The sequence below is a fragment of the Pelmatolapia mariae genome, linkage group LG10_11 (genome assembly GCF_036321145.2).
Source record: "Pelmatolapia mariae isolate MD_Pm_ZW linkage group LG10_11, Pm_UMD_F_2, whole genome shotgun sequence".
Classification (NCBI taxonomy): Eukaryota; Metazoa; Chordata; class Actinopteri; order Cichliformes; family Cichlidae; genus Pelmatolapia; species Pelmatolapia mariae.
In genome coordinates this window covers 64,694,507-64,714,611 of record NC_086236.1, presented here as the reverse complement: position 1 = coordinate 64,714,611, position 20,105 = coordinate 64,694,507, and the positions used below count along the sequence as shown (strand labels likewise).

At 39.5% G+C, this 20,105-nt stretch overlaps 1 protein-coding gene across 1 annotated transcript; it reads left to right on the top strand.

Annotated features, from left to right (window-relative positions):
* Positions 1-8,318: 8,318 nt before the first annotated feature.
* Positions 8,319-10,101, top strand: LOC134637144 (free fatty acid receptor 2-like). The gene is made up of 2 exons (XM_063487496.1): positions 8,319-8,397; positions 8,804-10,101. The coding sequence occupies exon 2, from the start codon at positions 8,811-8,813 to the stop codon at positions 9,720-9,722; it is 912 nt and encodes a 303-aa protein (XP_063343566.1). The 5' UTR covers positions 8,319-8,397; positions 8,804-8,810; the 3' UTR covers positions 9,723-10,101.
* The last annotated feature ends 10,004 nt before the right edge of the window (positions 10,102-20,105 follow it).

Here is a 20,105-nt window from a genome sequence, read left to right as displayed (position 1 = left end):
AGATTTAGGATGTACCACATTGGTGGAACATGAGATCCCTTTAATGGATGATGCCCCAGTGCGACAGAGGTATCGCCGACTTCCACCCTCTCAGTATGAACAAGTGAAAGCCCATATTAAAGATTTGTTGGATCGGGGGGTAGTGCGTCCAAGCAGTAGCCCTTATTCGTCTCCGATTGTGGTGGTTTTCAAGAAAAATGGAGAGATTAGGCTGTGCGTCGATTACCGTTTGCTTAATGCCAAGACACGGAAAGATGCTTACCCATTACCCCGTATTGAGGAGTCATTAGATGCCCTGACGGGAGCACAGTGGTTCTCTACATTGGACCTTGCAAGTGGGTATAATCAAGTACCAGTGGCTGAGAAGGACAAAGCTAAGACTGCTTTCTGTACCCCTTTTGGTCTTTTCGAATTCAATCGAATGCCATTTGGGCTCTGTAATGCCCCTAGCACCTTTCAAAGGCTAATGGAGCGGATTTTTGGGGATCAAAGTTTCCAGTCCCTTTTATTGTACCTGGATGATATTGTTGTGTTTTCATCCTCCTTTGAGCAGCATCTGGAGCGTCTTGACCTGGTCTTAACACGCCTCAAAGAGCACAATCTAAAGTTGAAGCTGGAGAAGTGTCACTTTTTCCAGCCAGAGGTTCAATACCTCGGGCATGTAATATCTGCTTCTGGGGTGGCGACTGACCCTTCTAAGATTAGTGCAGTGGCTGAGTGGGCACGACCAACTACTTGTACAGAGCTACAGTCATTTTTGGGATTTGCCTCATACTATCGGCGTTTTGTTAAAGGTTTTGCCAAGTATGCTGCCCCGCTCCACCGGCTGGTGGGCGAGTTGGGAGGTACCAAGAAAAAACGTAGAAGTGGTGCCAGTGGGGCAATGTGTCATCTTTGGAGTGAGGAATGTGAGAATGCATTCCAAACACTAAAAAGGCTGCTGGTTAGTGCCCCAGTATTGGCATATGCAGATTTTGCTAAACCTTTTGTCCTTGAGATAGATGCTAGCCAGGCAGGTTTAGGGGCAGTTTTATCTCAGGAGCAAGAAGGAAAGAGACGGCCAGTTGCTTTTGCTAGCCGGGGCCTGCGACCTAGTGAAAGGAATATGTCCAATTATAGCTCTAGGAAGTTGGAATTCTTGGCACTAAAATGGGCTGTCACTCAAAAATTCCGTGAATATTTGTTGGGAAATAAGTTTGTTGTGTTCACGGATAACAATCCCCTTAGCTATTTGCAGACTGCTAAATTGGGAGCCGTAGAGCAGCGATGGGCCTCAGAACTAGCTGTGTTCAACTTTGAGATCAAATATAGGCCAGGTCCCAGCAATCGCAACGCTGATGCTTTGTCACGGCAACTGCATCCACAGAGTCCATCTGGCCTGCTTCCAGGGTTGAAGGTTCCACAGGAAGTGCAAGATCAGACAGATGTAGGACAACTGGGAAATGCTGTTGCCGCTACGTGTAGAGCCATAGCTGCCTTTCCATCCCGACCTAAAGCTGATCTAATATCCCTTCAAGCTGCTGACCCGGTAATTGGCCCTTTTTCACAGTATTGGGAAAGAGGGAGGCTGCCTACCAAGCAGGAAATGGGTAACGTAAGTAAGGGAGTGAGAAAGTTGGTGCAACAGTGGCCCAGAATCAAGTTGAAGGAAGGTGTCTTGTATCGTCAAGTTCAGACACCTGGTGATGGCCAAGTTTTGTTTCAACTGTTGCTACCCCAGTGCTTGCAAACAGAGGTTCTGAGAAGTTTACATGATGATCATGGGCATCAAGGCATTGGACGCACTACCAGCCTGGTGAGAGAAAGGTGTTTTTGGCCCTTTATGGCACGTGACATTGAGAAATATTGTCAGGAGTGCAATCGTTGTGTCTTGGCAAAGGCTGTGAAACCAAAAGTTCGTACATTCAGGGGGGGACTGGTGGCTTCTAAACCTCTGGACCTTTCAAAACGGGGGCAATTGTAATGGGGAAGGCTTTAGGACCCAGGGGACCCAATGGAGGGTATAAAAGAGGGAGTAGCAGCAGGTGCTCTTCATTCCCACTGACGAGCGGCTGTGAACAATGGTTGTGTGACTAGGTGAAGAGCCTGAGAAGTTTTAATTGTCTGCTACACAAACAGTTGTTTTAAACCTCTACAGCAGAGGTTCGAGGTACAGGCTGTTTTTCTTTTAGTTCTTTTTTTTAAATCTGTTGAAATGTATTTGATGTTTATTGTATTTTATGTTTTTAGTAGTGATTTTTAGAAGATAAGCCAGGTGTGCAGCAAACACAGTTGTCTGCTGGAGGTATGTTAACTTAATATATTTGACATTAAAAAAAAGTATATTTATGCACTATAATCTAATTTATATTGTATTGCCTCCTGCAGGACAGGCTGCACATGTGAATTTGTCACTGTTTTTTCCTCCTCCTCTTTTTGTTGCGTTTTTGGTTTTAGTAGGGTCACCTTTTAAAACTGTTTGTTTTTTATTCTGGGTTTGTTTTTATTTCTACTGGGCTGGTGCAATATTAGTCGGGCAACGTGCAATCCCTGAGCTGGGCTCTTACCTTAGGGGAATTTGGTCTTTTAGAAGTGCTCCGTGTGGATTTGCCGTGAACAAGTTTTATTAAGAGTGATTTTAGTGCCACCGATTATTGCCTGGACTAAAACACTTAGTGCATGCGATAAGTGTTCTGTTGGGCTCGTATTTATTTGGGGTGGATTTTCTTTCTTTTAAAGTAACGAGCATCTGGGACCACCGGGGTAGAGCAAGCCCTCAGGTGATAATTGCATTGCTGGCAGGTTGCACCAATAAGACTATATTGTGGTCGTTAGTGACCTTTTCCATTTTGATGTTTTAGGCCTTTTGCAAACCCCTTGTGTTTTCTTTTAAAATAATAAATTTTTACGTATTTGACTGACATTGACCCTCTTGTCCCGTTTATTCTGGGCTCGTTCCTGTAAGAGCTCTGGGCCTGAAAGTTGTATGAGTAGTATAGAGGCCCTTAGCGGTTACTTGGTGGCTTTTACTCGCTACATCTGGATCAACTTTGCTAGCAAGAGACAGAGAGGCGTTGAAAGGCTGCTCCAACAGAACTAATTGTTTCGGAGGAAAACACGAACACAGTGTATAGTCGAGTCTTATTTCTTCACGTCATTAGGCCACAAATAGAGGTGACATAGGCCACATGATTGAGACCCAGGCATTAGAGCCTCTTATTGCGTGTTTCGTTTGGGTTTCCAGCAATGCGTGGAATTACCAAAGTTAGAGAGGGCATAGCCTAACACCTGAAACAGGAAAAGACCGCTGTGTAATCCTTTTATTGCAAGAAAGTAACCATATTCTGAATACCACCTTTTTAAATAGTAACTGAATACAGTTACTCATGTTTTGTATTTTAAATCCGTAACACCGTTACATATATTCTGTTACTCCCCAACACTGGTTCCCTCAAACTTCAGTACTCCTGTTTCCAAGAGTTATTTCTCCAGTACAAGTTTCAGTTATGATTTTTTTTCATCTGTTATCTTCTGCATTTTCAGCGAGTTGGGAATAAGGCAACCACCCATCAGAGCCGTGCCAGGGACCAAGTGGCTCCTCCAGAGTTAGAAAGGCTCATGTCCTGGGCACTTCAAACCCGCCAGTTATTGGTCCTGAAGAAACAGAGGGTCACAGACCGATTCCACTTCAACCTAGGAAAACAGAGTACATCTGTTTTAGAAAAACAAAAACAAAGAGCTTTAGTAAGGTCTTCAAATGCAGTTTAAAGGACAGATTTTATCACGGCAACCAGCATCAAACTCAAAGGGTGGATGAAGTTGATAGACAGGTCTGGTCTCCCTGGGCAGTTCAAGCCATGGATTTAGCAGCAGATTCGCTCAGGAATTATCTGGCCCTCGCTCGTATATGAGGTGCCCATGACTATAGTCCCATTTCCTCCCAGTCTTGCTGTCCAAGCAAGACTGAGAGGAGATGGAAGGAAGAAGAGGCAGTGCTGGGATTGGGAGCATTCCTTCAGTCCTGGTCAACAAGAAGGAAAGACAAACTAGTTCTTGAGGAGGTGCACTTATTCTGATAAAGTGGGAGCAGGCAATGAAGCAAAATGTCACCTGGCAAGATATCTGCTCGTGTAACCCCCAGAGGATTAAATTCCTCATCCAGGAAGTTTGACTTTCTTCCCAGATGTTCTCATGGTACAAGGTTGAGAAGCCAGCCTGTCGCCTTTGTTCAGGGACAGGGACCCTCGAGCACATCTTGAACACTCGCTGTATGGGACCGAGCTAAGGACCAGATCCTAGAGTCTATTGCAGAGGCAATCAGCAAGGGGATTAAAGATAACAGGTGCAGCACTGTCGTAACCTGAACCATCAGGTTAGTCACTGCTGGATAGCAACCAAAAGAACCAGCCCAAAAACTGAAAGGGGGGCCTGATTGCAACCGCACAAGACTAGCAGTTCAACAGGTTTATTTAAATTTGGTCTCTTTAGGTCCCACAGTAACTCTATCCTCCTGTCTTCTGAAGGGAAATATTCTGAGCTGTGGCTGCTTGACTGACACCTATATCTACTTATATGGACTGCATTATTTCAAAGAATTCTACTGTGCATATTCATCTGTCTCAACAAATGAAAGAAATGTGGTCACTGGTAAAATAAGGATACCAGCCAAACTATCTATTTCACAACCTGGAGTCATGGAGACCGACAGAACCCCACATGCTGAGCACTGAAAAGAATTCAAAAGGTTTATTTACAGGTTTGTTTGAGGAAAAAAATAATGCAATCAGTGAGGCGTTTTAAGGTCCCTAAGTGGCAGCGAAGGTATTATGGGTTTCCAAGGCACACACACACCCTGAAGTATAAAGCTCACAGGCCTCAGGCAAACATGGAAAGGTCTGCACAGAGACACAGGTTATTCAAGCCAACACGAAACAGAGAATCAAAGAGAAAGAGTTATGTACCCACCTGACGCAAAGATCTGGCAATGACTGAGTGTCTGCTCCAACCTTAAGTAGCCGGCCTGATTGTTCAACCAGCTGCAGGTGATTCAGATCAGCTGAGCAACCACTGAGGGAAGGTAAACACTATACCCACAAAACACATGCACAGATTGACAGGGGAGAAAGAAAGAGAGAGAAAAAGAGTGACAGAAAGCCAGCATGACACCGGGAACCCACTGCTAAGTAACACAGAACAGCAAGTTGAAGGCAAAGGTTATGTGTATATGTAAGTAACACTTCTGATTACATTTTTGTATGTATGTCATATTGTTATTCAAAAAGGTTTATGCTCAATTGCTTCTTTGCTGATGTGATTCTTGCTCATGGGAACTGTTTTCCTGATTGAATGTGAAATGTTCTGTTACAAAAATATATTCCAGCATCAGGTTGTTTGTATTGTTGTTTAATCTCTGGAGCTATGGAAGTGTATGTTTTTGTTAAATACTTTTGCACAAATTTGTTTCTAATGCTCTGAATTCAAAAAAGTTCTTTAATTGCTATAGGGTCAAATATTTAGCAGGTATTATCTAACAAGAATAAAGATAAAACTCTCAAATGTGAAGGAAGCTATAACCAGAAGTGGCTGTTAGCAGGGCTAAATTATGCCAGAACAATCCAGAAAGGCATTTGGCACCTTCAGTTATTAAGCAATTAATGCTAATAGGGTGATGAATGCATAATACCATTGAGTAAGTTATTTTTTAAAAAAATATAAGCTCTCATTGCTTACAGCTGAGGGCATGGAGATATTTGCTCAATAATAAAAAAATAGTCGCATCCCACACGCTCTGCTTACACCTTCAGCATATCCTGTTTTCCACCTCTATCACTGTAAAGTGGACGTGGTGTAGATAAGATAAAGTATCAGTTTCTGTTCTTGCACACGTAGCAAGGGCTGCTGAAGAAGAGCACGTAGAAAATGTCTTTAAAGTGACAGGTGATTTCAGCTGCAATTTTTTAAAGAGCTCAACCAACATCATCAAATAAAAACTGTTTCAGTGCTGTTTAGTACATAAAGTGTCTGCTAACTAAATGTATAGGAACAGCTTTAATATGTGGCAAAAAGTAGAAAAAGATTTAAGAAAGAGAGAGTTGGATCTCAATATATTATTTAATAGTATTTGGGTATTGTTATCAGATATGTAAGATATTTAGCAGATGCTATGTAGATCACCATCTAATATCTCTGAAATATTTAAGCTTAATACCTAATCTCTTAATGCCTCATGTTTCTACTCTAGAAACATGAGTTTTTGTTTCACAGAAAACTGTTGTGTAGAAAATGTGTTTTCTGATGGCAACAAATGATGTTAGTATTTGAAATGTTTGAGATTTGTTTGAAATTGGTACACAATTAATTAGTTCTACTTAGGGTTGGACAATATGTAAAAAATTTCCAACCGACAATCGTAAGCCCAATATTCGAATATGGGCAATATATTCACACATACGCAGACTTTTAAAGGGCGGAGCAATGTAATCATGCAAAGACTGATTTGCGCGTTTACAAAACAGAAGAAGTCCAAACATGGACGAACTAATTGCCAAAAAATATAAAGTCGCCAATTTGGGATTTCTTTGGCTTTTAACCGGATGAAAGAGGTCAATCTAAGGATGTAACCAAAGCGGTGTGCCACTTGTGCAGACGTTTAGTGCGAGAATTTGCTCGCGGATGAAAGAGGGTGCTGTTAAAACATCGCAAATATTATTTTTTCTTTTGACTACTTCTATTAGCTCCATCATTATGAGCAGATTTACACATGGACAAATAAATAAATCAATCGCCCTTGTAAAAACGATACTCCATATATTTGTCCAATCGCCCAACCCTAGTTCTATTGTAATTTTGGTTTTCCTTATTATTGATACAGTCCAGTCACTTGGCAGTGTTCATTCTCATAAAGAATCCTAAAACGGCCATACAGATGAATGTAGTACATATAACCAAAAGAAACAATAGGCAACCAAAACAGCAAGTGAAAATGAAGCAAGCTCCTTAACTGTCGGATCTAACGTTTTGTTATAAATTTTGACATGTACATACAAACGTCTTACTGTTTCTGTGAAACTGGAAAAGGAAGTTGTGGTGGAGGGTTGCAGCATTGGTGTGTCGCTAACAGTAACCTCCTATCTACACACTGATTCAGAAAGCCATTGAACCAGGGCAGAATAAATTCAGCTGAGAGTAAAACACTTCCTTCAGCAACACCACATACTTCTCTTAGGTTGAAATACAGCCAGCGATAAGTGTACAATCATTTTCATAACTGGCCATTACTGTTTCAAGTATAAAACGCATGAAGAGCATGAATCAGACTGAAAGTCAATATAGACTCTTACAAACAGAACTACATTTCCTGAATTACACTAACTTTTTTTTATTGCTGATGCACTGGACTTTTAGCCCCTACAGGGTGTGCATTGCAACATTTTTTAAACTACTGACATGAGGACATTTGTTTTGAGTGGTAAATGGACTGGTTCTTTTATATCACTTTTTTACTCTACCTGAGAACTTAAAGCGCTTTATACAACATTCCCCATTCCCCCATCCACACACACATTAATACTCCAGTGGATGCCACAAAGAGCAACTTGGAGTTTGAGTCTAGCCCAGGGATATTTGTCATGCAGACTAGAGACGCCGGGGATAAAACCACCAACTTTGCAATTAATAGATGGCCTGCTCTACGTTCCGTGCTACGGCCATCCCTTTACATTGTAGGTTCCACATAGTTGTCCCCATTTCAGTTACATTATTACTGCTGAAGTTATTCTACTTCAGCATGAGCACCGATACATTTTAAAAAATTAGCATAGATTGCAAAAGGACCAGTGATATTTTTAAAATACTTGATACCATAGTTATTTCCTGTTGCAACAGATGTCAATTTCGGAAAAAGGAAATCATTGACAAACTGTTCCTAAGCAACAGAAAACAGAACTATAGAGGTTAACACCTACATGTTATTTTCTCCTGCGCTGCTGGAATCACAAATATCTTAAAACACTATGAATTAATTGTCTACTTGGGGAAAAAATGTATATATAAAATGATTATTTCTTCCCTGAGTTTTGTTGTAGGTGTAACTATATCATTTTTAATTCTAATTATAAGTTCATAAATGATTACAGGAGAGTAAAACATAGGAAGTGGTCCTTTATTAACACATCTAAGACAAACTGTTAACATTCTGCAGTTTTGCATCGTAGTTAATATTAACCACTGGTGTTAGCTGTTGCTTGTTATGGGATGAACAAGAGGTGCGTCACATGTGACTTCAGCGTGACTGTTTCCGGCTTCTAACATTTTATATCAGTTCATCTTTGAACTCACAAGTTACAATCACAAGTCTTTGATGAACGTTGCAGAATGGAATTTTAGTTGTTGTTAAGTCTGGAAACTTTCTTCTGCTTGGTGAGTAAATACATTTACCTTATCACACCAAATACAGAAGATTCTACAGCTGATGAAAAAGTCGACTGCCTCATTTGTTTGGCACTGATCAGTGATCAAAGTGAATAAAAGACATTTTATTCACCACAATATAAAATGTAAATATCAAAAGTATCAACTGAGCAATATTTAAGGTGCTTATTTTACTTCTTTATTTATGCATTTAACTATTTACATAGGTTGGAAATAAAACTGTTCAATATAATGTGATTGGTCAGTGAACGTTTGAATAGGCAGCTGTCGTTTACTCTGTTTTTAAATTGTCAGAAAAAAGCTCAATATTTTAGTATTATGGAGTATATTTGTAATAAACTGTGATTGGTATCTGTTCTTTTTTCTTTTTCTTTTTTTCTTTTTTTTGGTTTAGGTCCATAATGGAATCAACCGTGAACAGTGGAGTGATTCTTTCAGTTTACATCATTTCATTCCTAATCGGCTTCCCCTGTAATCTCTTGGCTCTCTATGCATTTAGTACCAAGATTCGTTCCAAGCCACGTCCAACAGACATCCTGCTGCTCAACCTGACTGTCTCTGACCTGATGTTTTTGATCATCCTGCCTCTCAAGATGCACGAGGCAGCATCTGATATGGAATGGAATCTGCCCAACTTCATGTGCTCCATCACCTCCTTCACATTTTTCTCCACAATCTACACCAGCTCCTTGCTGCTGATGGCAGTCAGCGTGGTTCGCTACATAGGAGCAGCATTTCCTATCGCCTATCAGAAGCTGCACAAACCCGTGTATGCAATTGTTATCAGTGCTGTTATTTGGCTGATCTCGACAGCACACTGCAGCATTGTTTTTGTCATCCAGCATCACCCATCTTTGGCCAGCAATAACTCCAGTGTGTGCTATGAACACTTCACAGAAGAGCAGAAGCAGATCCTCCTCCCAGTACGTCTGGAGTTTTTCTTTGTACTCTGCCTCATACCTCTTCTAATTTGTGTTTACTGCTACTTGCGCTGCATCTTGATTCTATACAGCCGGCCCAGGATATCCCAGATGCAGAAACAGAAGGCCATTGGAATGGCCTCAGGGACTCTTGCTGTGTTCCTTATTTGTGTTCTGCCATACAATTTATCTCATTTAGTGGGTTACATCCAGGGACAAAGCCCAGAGTGGAGGTACTACAGCTTGCTGCTTAGTTGTTTCAACACCTGTATTGATCCAATCATTTTCTACTTTTCCTCCTCCATCTTCCGCTTGTCAAGTGAAAAGTTCATTTTCAGGAATTGTATGCTCAGTCCTTCAGGGTTCCAAGGACATGTCAACAGCTCTAGCTAAGACTAACATTTCATTTCATTAGTAATTGTTCATATTTAGTTTGATTATATTTGTTTGAGTGCATATTACAGAGATAGAATAATATGCATTATGTAATGTCATTGCAGTCTATTTAACTTTTATGTCTGGCACATTTTATCTTAATCTAAAATATATCCAAGTTTTCTGCTCCAACTATTTTGGTGATTAAAAAGACAAAAAAAAAAAACATTGCTGCGTAACACTGGTGGCGCATAGTGGAAAAGTGAGGTCATTTTGATATAAACTGATGCATTATTACCTGATCTAGTCACTTTGCATGTGTTTAGAAAATGTGTTTACTGATAGCGAGACATAAGAATTTTTTGAAAAAGCTGTACAGGGTTTTTCTGAACTTCCTCATAACTGCTGCATTTTCAATGACTCAAAATAAAATGTTAATGAAAATAGAAGTGTTTATAAAACTGAAATGTATTTTTGATTTTATTTTTTTAAAGTAAAGATGGCATTTTTCTAATTCTGTAATGCTATCTATTGATTTGTTTTACTATTAGCAGAATACCTTAATATTACATATCTTGAAAACACTCATTTACATTAACAATCCTGCGCAGAAGGTCATAAACTGGGCCAATCAGCCTCAAACGCTTGCCTGGAAACTTGCCTGTCACAGCACTGTAAATGGTCACTGCACGCACTTCAAAGAAAATTGGTCTGGTATGCAGAAAGGTGCACATAATATAATTTATCATTCTATAGGTAATGCTCAATTCTGTTGGCAGTTACAAGGTGTAACTATAGTTCTCTACCTGCTGAGAACTTTTTAGGAACTTTTTTGCATCATATGGAAAGTCACTAGATTAATTATTAATTTGGTTTGTGTAGCCATGACTCACTGAAAACAAAGAACATGGACACAGCAGCAAAGGCTTTAACACCCAAAAAGGTAATTATTGTTAATAATAATAATAATAATAATAATAATAATAATAAATCCCTTAAGAACCCAGACCTATTTCTACTTTCATGAAAATTACGGGGGTTGTAAGTTATATCAAATGAATCATATATAACACATTTCTGAAGTTTTTTTTGTAATAGCTCCACCCACTGCCCCAGATCTGAAATGTCACATATGCGTCACATTGGGCATACAAGGTACATTTGTTCCATATTTAGAAAGTAATTCTGTAAACACTTTCTTGCTTTTAAAAACAGAATTTCCTTTTTATTTTCAAATTCTTAACATGGATAATGATGGTAACACTTCTTGGTTTACTTCAACAAGCTTCTTGGAAAAAAAATAAAATAAATCAGCCCAATGTTGGAGGTACAATTGAAAATGTCACTGAAAAAACATTAACATTAGAGAGGTGTAATGAACTAAAAACATGAGCATATAAAAACATTGTGCCAAAATAGAAAAGAATGTTACATAAAGTCAATAACTTGCTCAAATGGCTTTATTCATTGCAGTTGTTAGAAGTTTAACTTTGGTAATGGTAACTTTTGAAGCAATTTCTTTCCTCTGTGAAACAAAGATGTACATCACATTTTTCACAGAGGGTGGTAGTTGCATTCACCTTGCAATTTTTGCACCGACCTCGCTTTTCACATTTTACAGGCCAATGTGCAACCTCATCAGTCCGGACATCCTCTGGAACTCCAACACGAACTCTCTTGGGTGGTGGAGGTGGTGATGAGATGTTCTGTGATGGGCGCCCCCTGTGTGATTTCCAAAGGATCAGGCTTGTGGCAACTTCTGCCTGGAAGCTTCTTTGTTTCAGTGGCTTTTGGACACCAAGTAGCTTGCAGTCACGACGGTAAATCAACCATGCGTTGACAACACCGAGCATGATGGTTTGCCAGAACAGGTAGCGATACCACCTCCGTGACTTCATGTGGTACTTGTACCTTGCAATGCAGGCGTCAAGCAGGTCAATACCCCCCATGAATGTGCTGTACTCCTTCACAATGTGTGGCCTTTTGACCTCAACAAATGCCTTGCCCGATTTGCTCCAGCGACGGACTGTATCTTGAGGCTCAGTTGCACAATAGGATTAGATGAGGGTAACAGATTTGTTGTCATACCACTTCACAATAACCATGCTCTCCTCCTTATTCACCCTGGCATCAACAGATCCTCTGCCTCTCTGGGCAACCTGCTAAGCGATTTCCACGAAGTGTTCCTACAAAGTAGATCTGTCGCTGAAGAAGTGTGAGCACAAGTGGGGCTGAGGAGAAGAAGTTATCAGCAAAAACTTTGTAGTTTTGCTCAGCTGGCAGAGTTTCACACAACTTCACCACAACATTTCCTCCAATCCCAAGTAAAGTCTTCTTCCCAGTACCACCTTGATAAACAACAAAATCATGGAGCATACCAGAGGATGAGCACCGGGCCCAGCTTTCCCTTCACATACTGCCTTATTGGGCTGTGTGTCCCCTTGAAGGGTACCATTTGCTCATCAACAGAGTTGTACTCCTCTGGGACGATATCCAGGCATTGTTTGCGAAACATTTCAATCCATGGACGGATCTTCCAGCACTTGTCTTCTGCATCTCTGTGTAATAAATCTGTATTGTCAGTGAAATGTAGAGATCCCAACAGGGTTTGAAATCGGTTGCGGGACATGTTATCTGCTACCATAGGACACCTGGTGTCATTTTCCCAGTATGCTCGATTTCCAGTCATTTGGCATAGACCCATCCTCAGATAGAGACCAGTGAGTATTTCTAGTTCTTTAACAGTGGTATTTACATTTCTCAGATGGTTGTATTTTTGTACACTGTATAAATTTGTTTGTTCCATTAACAACAGCAGCATATCATCTGTGATGCAGTTTTTGAAGTACTCCAGTGGAGTGTGGATCTCATCTGGAGGTTTGGCACAGGGTCCCTTGAATGTGGCCTCAGGGGTTTCGAACGTTTTCTTTCTCCAGGAGAATTTTTGTCCTTTGATAGCTGCCTTGGGCTGCCCAGTGTCCATATGGCTTGAATGTGGCTCTGTCTCTAAATCACTTGAATCACAACTGTCTGAATCACTGGATTCACTTGATTCATCACTCTCCACATCTTTGTGGGGGATGTAATTAGGGTCTTCAGAATCTTCATCTGAGCTACTTTCACATCCCTCATACTCACTGTCCTCTGCAGTGATAAACTCTAGCGCATCTTGAACACTATATTTTTTCTTTTTATCCATTCTACAAAAGAGTGAAAATGACAAAAAATGGGGGGTAACTGAAAAACGCCTCGACAAAGCTAAAGTAAAGTTCCATCACAAATTTAGGTAATTTAATAAATTAGTTATGCTTGAATTTAGTTAAATATGACTGAGAATTAACAACAAAGAATACATTTACTTAAAATAACTGAATAAGCTAAACTGACTAAGCAAATGATCAGTTTTTGTCTTTTTGTGACAAATATGTGACATCAGTTTTTTTAAGAAAATTTGGAGTTTAATGCCCGATGTGACATATTTGTCACAGCGATATTTAACAAACTGATTCTAGATCAAATTGTTTCAGAAATATTACCAAACTAGGTTACAAGTGACCTATGACATCTTATCTAAAGTTTAGAATTGCTGAATGAGTAAAAGCTTACCTTTGCAAAAAAGAAAAAAAAGTTTTTAAAATGAGCATAGTGGTCTCATTAGCTAACCAGGTGGACCAAGACTTTGAAAATGGTGTCTTGAACACCCAGAGTGCCTCACTTGTCACATGACTGAACTAGTTTGTGCAGTAGACGTCACTTAGGGACTTTATTAGTTAAAAGTCAATGTTAAACCATTATAAATCGTTTTTCTCTAAGTGTAAAGGGGCGGTGACACCAGTGTCACTGTGGGTCCTTAAGGGTTAATAATAATAGTAATAATGATAATAAAGGACAGAAGAACATCATATCAAGTCAAACCAACAGTCTTCTGGTTAAACTTATTGACATTTACTATAATTTACTTCTTATTGAAGATACTTGAAAGGTGAAATTAGTAATAAGCAGATGTTCAATAGGTTTGATTAAATTTGATCTATTCAGATCCCCCAGTTATCCTATCCCAGTCTACCTGTCTCCTGAAACAAGATGTTCTGAGAAGTGTCAGCCAAGTAGACACAATACCTTTCACACCCATTCATCCATTCTCTTCTTCCAATTCAGGGCACCAGCTGTCAGAGGGCAAGAGGTAGGGTACACCGTGGACAGGTCGCAAGTCTCTCACAGGGCTAACACATAGACATAGACAGACAACCATTCCCACTCACATTCACACCTATGGGCAATTTAGAATCACCAGTTAACCTAACCCCACTAACTGCATGTTTTTGGTTTGCGGGAGGAAGCCAGAGTACCCGGAGAGAACCCACAGAAAAATGGGGAGACCACGCAAACTCCACACAGAGAGACCCTGGCCTGACGGTGGAATTGAACTCAGGACCTTCGTGCTGTGTGACAACATGATACCTCTATATTATTTCAAGCGATTCTTTAGTGCTCATTCAACTCTGTCTCGACAAATGAATGCAAAAATTTGGTCTCTGGTAAAATAAGGATCCCAGCTAAACTATGAACAGTGCAACCTGGATAACACTCAGAAATAACACCAGACAGCTGTCTGAAGGCAATGTGTGTATGTTAGTAATATTTCTGATTAAAAGTTATTGAGTGTGTGTCATATTGTTACTCAAAAAGCTTTATTCTCGATGGCCTCTTTGCTAATGTGGTCGTGCTTGGACCACATTAGCATTAGAACTATTAGAGGTTGGAACTGTTATCCTGATTGACTGTGAAATGTTCTATTATAAAAAATATATTCCACCATCAGATTGTTTTGTATTGTTTAATCTTTGAAACTATAAAACTGGATATTTTGTTGAATAATTTACACAAATGTATTTCTAATGTTCTAAATTTAAAAGAGACCTTTAATTGCTTGGTTAAGGTCACATATTATTCTTGACTAACAAGAATAAAGATACAAGTCTGAAAGGTAAAGAAAGTCAGCAGATGTACTTTGGCTTTTAGCAAAGGGTTAAACTGGGCAAGAAGAATCTGGTAAGGCATTCAGTATTTTCGGTAAATGAGAAATTAAATCTGAGGTGCTGATTAATGCATAATATCGAGTGCATGGTGATAGTTGCTCAAAAACTAAAAAATAATCACTTCCCACAGTTCTCCTTACATCCTTAACACATCCTGTTGTCCTGCTCATCACTGTGATGTGGGCAGGGGCGGATCTAGAAGGGTGGCATGGGGTGGCAAGTGCCACCCTAAAATGATCCCTTGCCACCCCAAGTGCCACCCCAGTTTTGCATATGACAGTGTTGTTTATTAAAATAAGATAGCATTAACAGTTTGAGCCTAGTTACAGTCAACAGTGAATATAAATGCTAAAACTGAATATATTGCATAGTGTCGTCGTCACCCCCCCCCCCCCCCATTAACAAATGGTTCAGCCCATAGCAGGACCGGCTTTTTTCTTGTTTTCAGTAGCAAGCATGCTTATGATTGTGCCAGAGCACATTTTGAACAACACCATTAGAATTTCAGATTTTACACAGGTGGTTGGATGTTACACTCTGAAAATGGAAGGAAGGTGAGTGTTATTAACCCTCCGTGGTCCACGGACACGCTGCACCTCCAAATCACATGACTGATGTAAGCTGACATAGCAAGAAGCTGCAGCCACGCCTCTATTTCTTTTGCTTCGTACAGTCTCTATTTCAGCCCACATTGAAAGTTCGGACTTCAAAGTTTTTAAATTTTAATTACAGGCCAGTAAATCCAGAGTTATGATAATATATATAAGATATGCTTTTTTTTCTAAATACTGTCATCACGTTTGTGTGTGTGTTTTAAGCGTTTTATAACGACAGCGAAAGAAAAAAAGCCACATCTTTCCTATCGGTGGAAAAATGTACCATGTCGGTCAATTAAAAAAAAGTCAACAGGTAGGATTTGGTTGTTTAGGAAGAGGAGAGAGTTTTGGAGCGAGACAGAGCGAGCGAGAGAGAGAGAGAGAGAGAGTTTAGATGTGGGAGATTTGTAACGTTTAGTGTGGAGAATATACATAGTGTGTTCTGTTGTCTTGTGAAGTTGTTCTGTTGTGTAGTCGTTTTGTTTTGTGTGTCGGTGAGGGCACTAATGAACGTCACAAAGGCACATTTGCAACGTAAACACTGTCACTAAGTAGAAAACCAGCGGAGTGATACACCTCCTGTTGTCAGGCCTGCAGGTTTATCCCTGTGCTCTTCTCCTCTGTCTTTATGGAGCGCCAGGACTGCCATAATGAATTACTTAAATACACCATTAAATAATTAATTAAATGTGGCAATAATTAATTAAAATTGGAATTAATTAATTAAATAAATAGTTATGACACATGTAATTAATTAATTATTGACACATTTAATTAATTAATTATTGACACATTTAATTAATTATTTATGTATTTCACATTTTAATTAATTATTGACACATTTAATTAATTAATTATTGACACATTTAATTAATAATTTATGTATTTCACATTTTAATTAATTATTGACACATTTAATTAATTATTTAATGATATATTTATTTATTTCATTTTGGCAGTCCTGGCGCCTGGCTCTCATCATGAATTAATTTTATCTGTCAGCCTCACCCATCAAACTCAGGGGGCGGGGTTAACGCTGCCCATGCAGCTTCTCTAACATTTGATTGGTTGCCGTGCAAAGTAAGTCAAAACAGGTCGATCCTAGATAATCGATTGCTTCTGTAGACTTGAGGCAGCCAGGTATCCCAGAATGCATTTCAAATCACAGGCAGCAATGGTGGTGGTGTAGTTTTAAAATACCCTGTTTTTCTGTCACCAACTACACTTTTAACAGTGTTTTAGCCACGAATGTCGCGCCGTAATCTTCACATGTCTGGTCAGGTTGTCAACATTGAACATGTTTGCAAAAGTGCTCAGATGTTTTCAGAGATTTCACTGCTCTGCTAACAGTCAGCATGCAGAGTGCACCGAGGGGGTTACGTCAACCGGTTTGTTTACATATTCCACTCTCCGTGTTCCACATGTTGCATTCGCAGATTCTCATTTTCACCGAACGATCGTCTCTTTCCGCCTGGTCTTGTGTGTCTGTGCTTCTGTAACATAAAGAACGAGCTGACATGTTTCTCACGACACCAGCGATCAGCTCAACAGACCGTCAGTTTACCTGCATGCATACTCCTCACCTGTCAGCTGTTTAACACCTGCTGCCAATTCAAGAAACAGCCCACCTTACCTGGTGATCGTCACAGTTTAACTGGGCAGCCGGTGCTCGATATAACGCAATGTCAGCGCATTTTTCTGCATAAGATAAGTAAATATAGTATTTCTCCCGAGCGCAGAGCTGCTGGAGCTTGTTTCCTTACAGAGCACTTTATAGGCGAAGCCACTTTATCAGCGGCTGATGTCCAATCACCGCACACAGCTTTGAAACCTCACCTGAGTTTTAGCTCTCAGTGGTTAAACGCTGGACTTAATTCACTCAGGTTTTGTCTGTCGGGTCACGTTTACTTCGCTGTTTTATTTACAACTGAGCAAATCAGTTTGGCTGAGGCTAAAGTTACGTTTCATAACTGCAGAGTTTTACAGACGTTTAATGGTTCACTGAAATATTATATCATCTGTTTTTTAATAGTTATTCAACTGTATTCTAAGCACCAGCTATCTGTTAGAATTTTTAGAGTTTACTTAACTAAAAATAAATGAGGTTAACATATAATTTGTGTGATTTTTTTCTCTCTCTCTTTTTATTCATTTATTTATTTTTTGGCTTTTTCGGTCATGTTGTGTTTAACTGTCAAAGGTTTGTTACAAACTATGAAACACATCGTGCAGACTTCTGGATGTTAGAAGAAAACTAATACTGCTCATGAATGAGACTAAAGGCAGGAAGGTGTCCTTTAAAACTAAACATGTTAGTAGGACCTCCCTATTTATATGAAATAGCACGTGTATTTCAGTAATAACCTACTGATTTCAGTGTAGTGGTGAACAGTCACACAGCTCACGTGGGTGTTATCTGTGATACTCCTTAACTGTAATTTATCCAAGTTAACTTCAGTTAACTCGGAGCGGCTGGACAACAATTTTACATGTATGATCTTAAAACAGGACACAGCCACTTTACGTGCTGGCCTCATATCAAATGTGAACGCAGACTGAGTCTATGTTTGACGTTTGCTTTATATCTAATCTTCCTCTCAAACATTTAAACAGCAGCGAGTCTGCAGCTGAGGGAATACAAACTCAAACTGTCAGAACAGGTTCGATCGTGGATTCATTTGGTAATTTATTAAATGTATACGTGTTATTCTAATCTGCTGCTGAGTCTTACCCTGATGAAAATGCAGAAAACACAGATAACGAACACCTGTTCAACCAATCACTTTCTTTCCACTTTGATCTGCGACAAACTGACGGTTCATCTCTGTTACAGTGTTGCGTTAGACTGCTATATTTTTGTGTTCTTTATGCTGTAGATTTTCAAGTCTCTGGAATAGTTGGCAGTAATAAGGATGCTTTTCTGTAAAATCAAATTGATATGACCCGTGACATATTCATAGATGACAGTTAGTCAGCTGGGAAACTCTGGGTTAACTCAGAGAGCTGAAGATATCGTGGAGATGCTGACCTCGCTCCGTGGTGTACAGGGCCGTTTACCCTCATGATTAATATTCACAATAAAAATATTAGCCGAACATCATGAAGTCTTTATGTGTTTCATAGTGTCGAACAACCTTTGTACAGTTAAAGCCATCAGTTACTACACGACGGAAACACCAACGTTATCTCTTGTATGCGTTTATACGCAGGTCACGCAGATTACTGAACAGAAACCCAAAGATCAGCTGTTAATCGAATTTATTTGCTCTCTCTCCTCCTTAAACATGTTTTTAATGTTAGTTATACTTCAGAATTGGCGACTGAAACACGTAGGACACATACGAACATCAGGAAATAACACTCCGATAAATATAACCTCAGTAAAAGAAGTCCGTGTCAGCGGGGATTATTACAGCTGTGTACCGGGGCCTGCGCTTTGTCGGCGGTAATAACAGCTGATTGCTTGCGAGGGAGCAGGTCTATCCCACGCTTTGCCGTGAGACTGGGCAGACATCTCCGAAATCATCGAAGCACTTTTGCAAAGAGGCTGTATCTTGACAAACCGACCACACATATGAAGATTAAACCACTACATTCTCGGCTAAAAAAAATATTAAAACTGTATTTGGTGACACACAAACAGGGTTTTTCAAAGTTCAGTTCTGCCGGTTGTTGTGGGCTATAAACAATGGCCACCAGGCCAAAGCAATGGTTTTGAGTCGATCAGCGTTAACCCCGCCCCCTAATTTTGATGGGTGAGGCTGACAGATAAAATTAATTCATGATGAGAGCCAGGCGCCAGGACTGCCAAAATGAAATAAATAAATATATCATTAAATAATTAATTAAATGTGTCAATAATTAATTAAAATGTGAAATACATAAATAATTAATTAAATGTGTCAATAATTAATTAATTACATGTGTCATAACTATTTATTTAATTAATTAATTCCAATTTTAATTAATTATTGCCACATTTAATTAATTATTTAATGGTGTATTTAAGTAATTCATTATGGCAGTCCTGGCGTTCCATAGGTCTGTTGGTGCAGCGGTCCCCAACCCCCGGGCCTCGGACCGGTACCGGTCCGTGAGTCGTTTGGTACCGGGCCGCGAGAGTTGAGGCTCAGGTGTGAAATGTATGGTTTTCAGGGTTTTTATCGGTTTTCAGCGTTATTTTGTTATCATTTTTATCGTTAACTCAGTTTTCCTGGGTCTTTTCAAGTGTGTTATGAATAAATCTTCTTTTTTTCAGTACCGGCACTAGTTTTATTTTGTTGTATTTATCCGCGACACCTTATTGCCGGTCCGTGAAAATATTGTCGGGCATAAACCGGTCCGTGGCGCAAAAAAGGTTGGGGACCGCTGTTTTGGTGGACAAACTTTTTTTTTTTTTTACTGCCACACATCATTTGTGGGGCATCTCATTGCGACACCTGATTGTTCTCTCATTTTAGTTTTAGTAATATTTTTAAATGGTTGTACAAAATGAAAAAAACGGCAGGCGTATTGGCTGCATTTTTAGATAAATAGTTGTATATGTTTACAAAATGTACAATTTATATTTGCATTTCAAGTTATAAACATTTACTCAACATGTCTGTGTTTTTTTTACTGTAAAAAAATACTACCAGTTCTTTGTGTGATTTCAGATCAGTAATACTAATGCAGTATGTCAGTGAAACAAACAACTAAATTCATTTGAGCTGAAAAGATACCAAACAATGCAAGGGGGAAAAAATAAAATGAAACAATTTGAGGGT

What these genes read in the sequence shown, in the direction of transcription:
- LOC134637144 (XM_063487496.1), top strand. Translation starts at nt 8,811, where the DNA reads ATGGAATCAACCGTGAACAGTGGAGTGATTCTTTCAGTTTACATCATT.